Source organism: Penaeus monodon, chromosome 19 (genome assembly GCF_015228065.2).
Source record: "Penaeus monodon isolate SGIC_2016 chromosome 19, NSTDA_Pmon_1, whole genome shotgun sequence".
NCBI classification, from domain to species: Eukaryota; Metazoa; Arthropoda; class Malacostraca; order Decapoda; family Penaeidae; genus Penaeus; species Penaeus monodon.
Window position 1 is genome coordinate 47,924,547 of NC_051404.1, and position 266 is coordinate 47,924,812.

At 63.5% G+C, this 266-nt stretch overlaps 1 protein-coding gene across 1 annotated transcript in view; it reads right to left on the bottom strand.

Moving 5' to 3' along the window:
• LOC119585286 (procathepsin L-like) overlaps positions 1-266 on the bottom strand; it is a gene marked incomplete in the record, with an annotated part of 2,528 nt that overhangs the window by 696 nt on the left and 1,566 nt on the right. The window contains 1 exon segment of the mRNA XM_037933958.1: positions 69-234. Coding sequence (XP_037789886.1) covers positions 69-234 — 166 coding nt within the window.

The window sequence follows — 266 nt, forward strand, 5'->3', positions numbered from 1 at the left end:
ATCGTATGAGTCAGTGAGGCGAACGGCCACCTAGCCCGCTCTGCTTCCCTCTGCGTCGCCATACTCACCGTCGTGGTAGAAGTGGAAGGTGGGCTTGGAGGCGTCGATGGCCACGGAGATGGGGCCGATGGTGGCCACGGCCTTCTTGAGGGCGCTCTCGCTGCCGTTCTCGACGTCCACGAAGCCGGTGTCGGTGGCGCCGACGTTGGAGGCGTCGAAGCGGCATTGGCCGTTCTGTGGGCACGAGAGATCGTTTGGGTAATCGT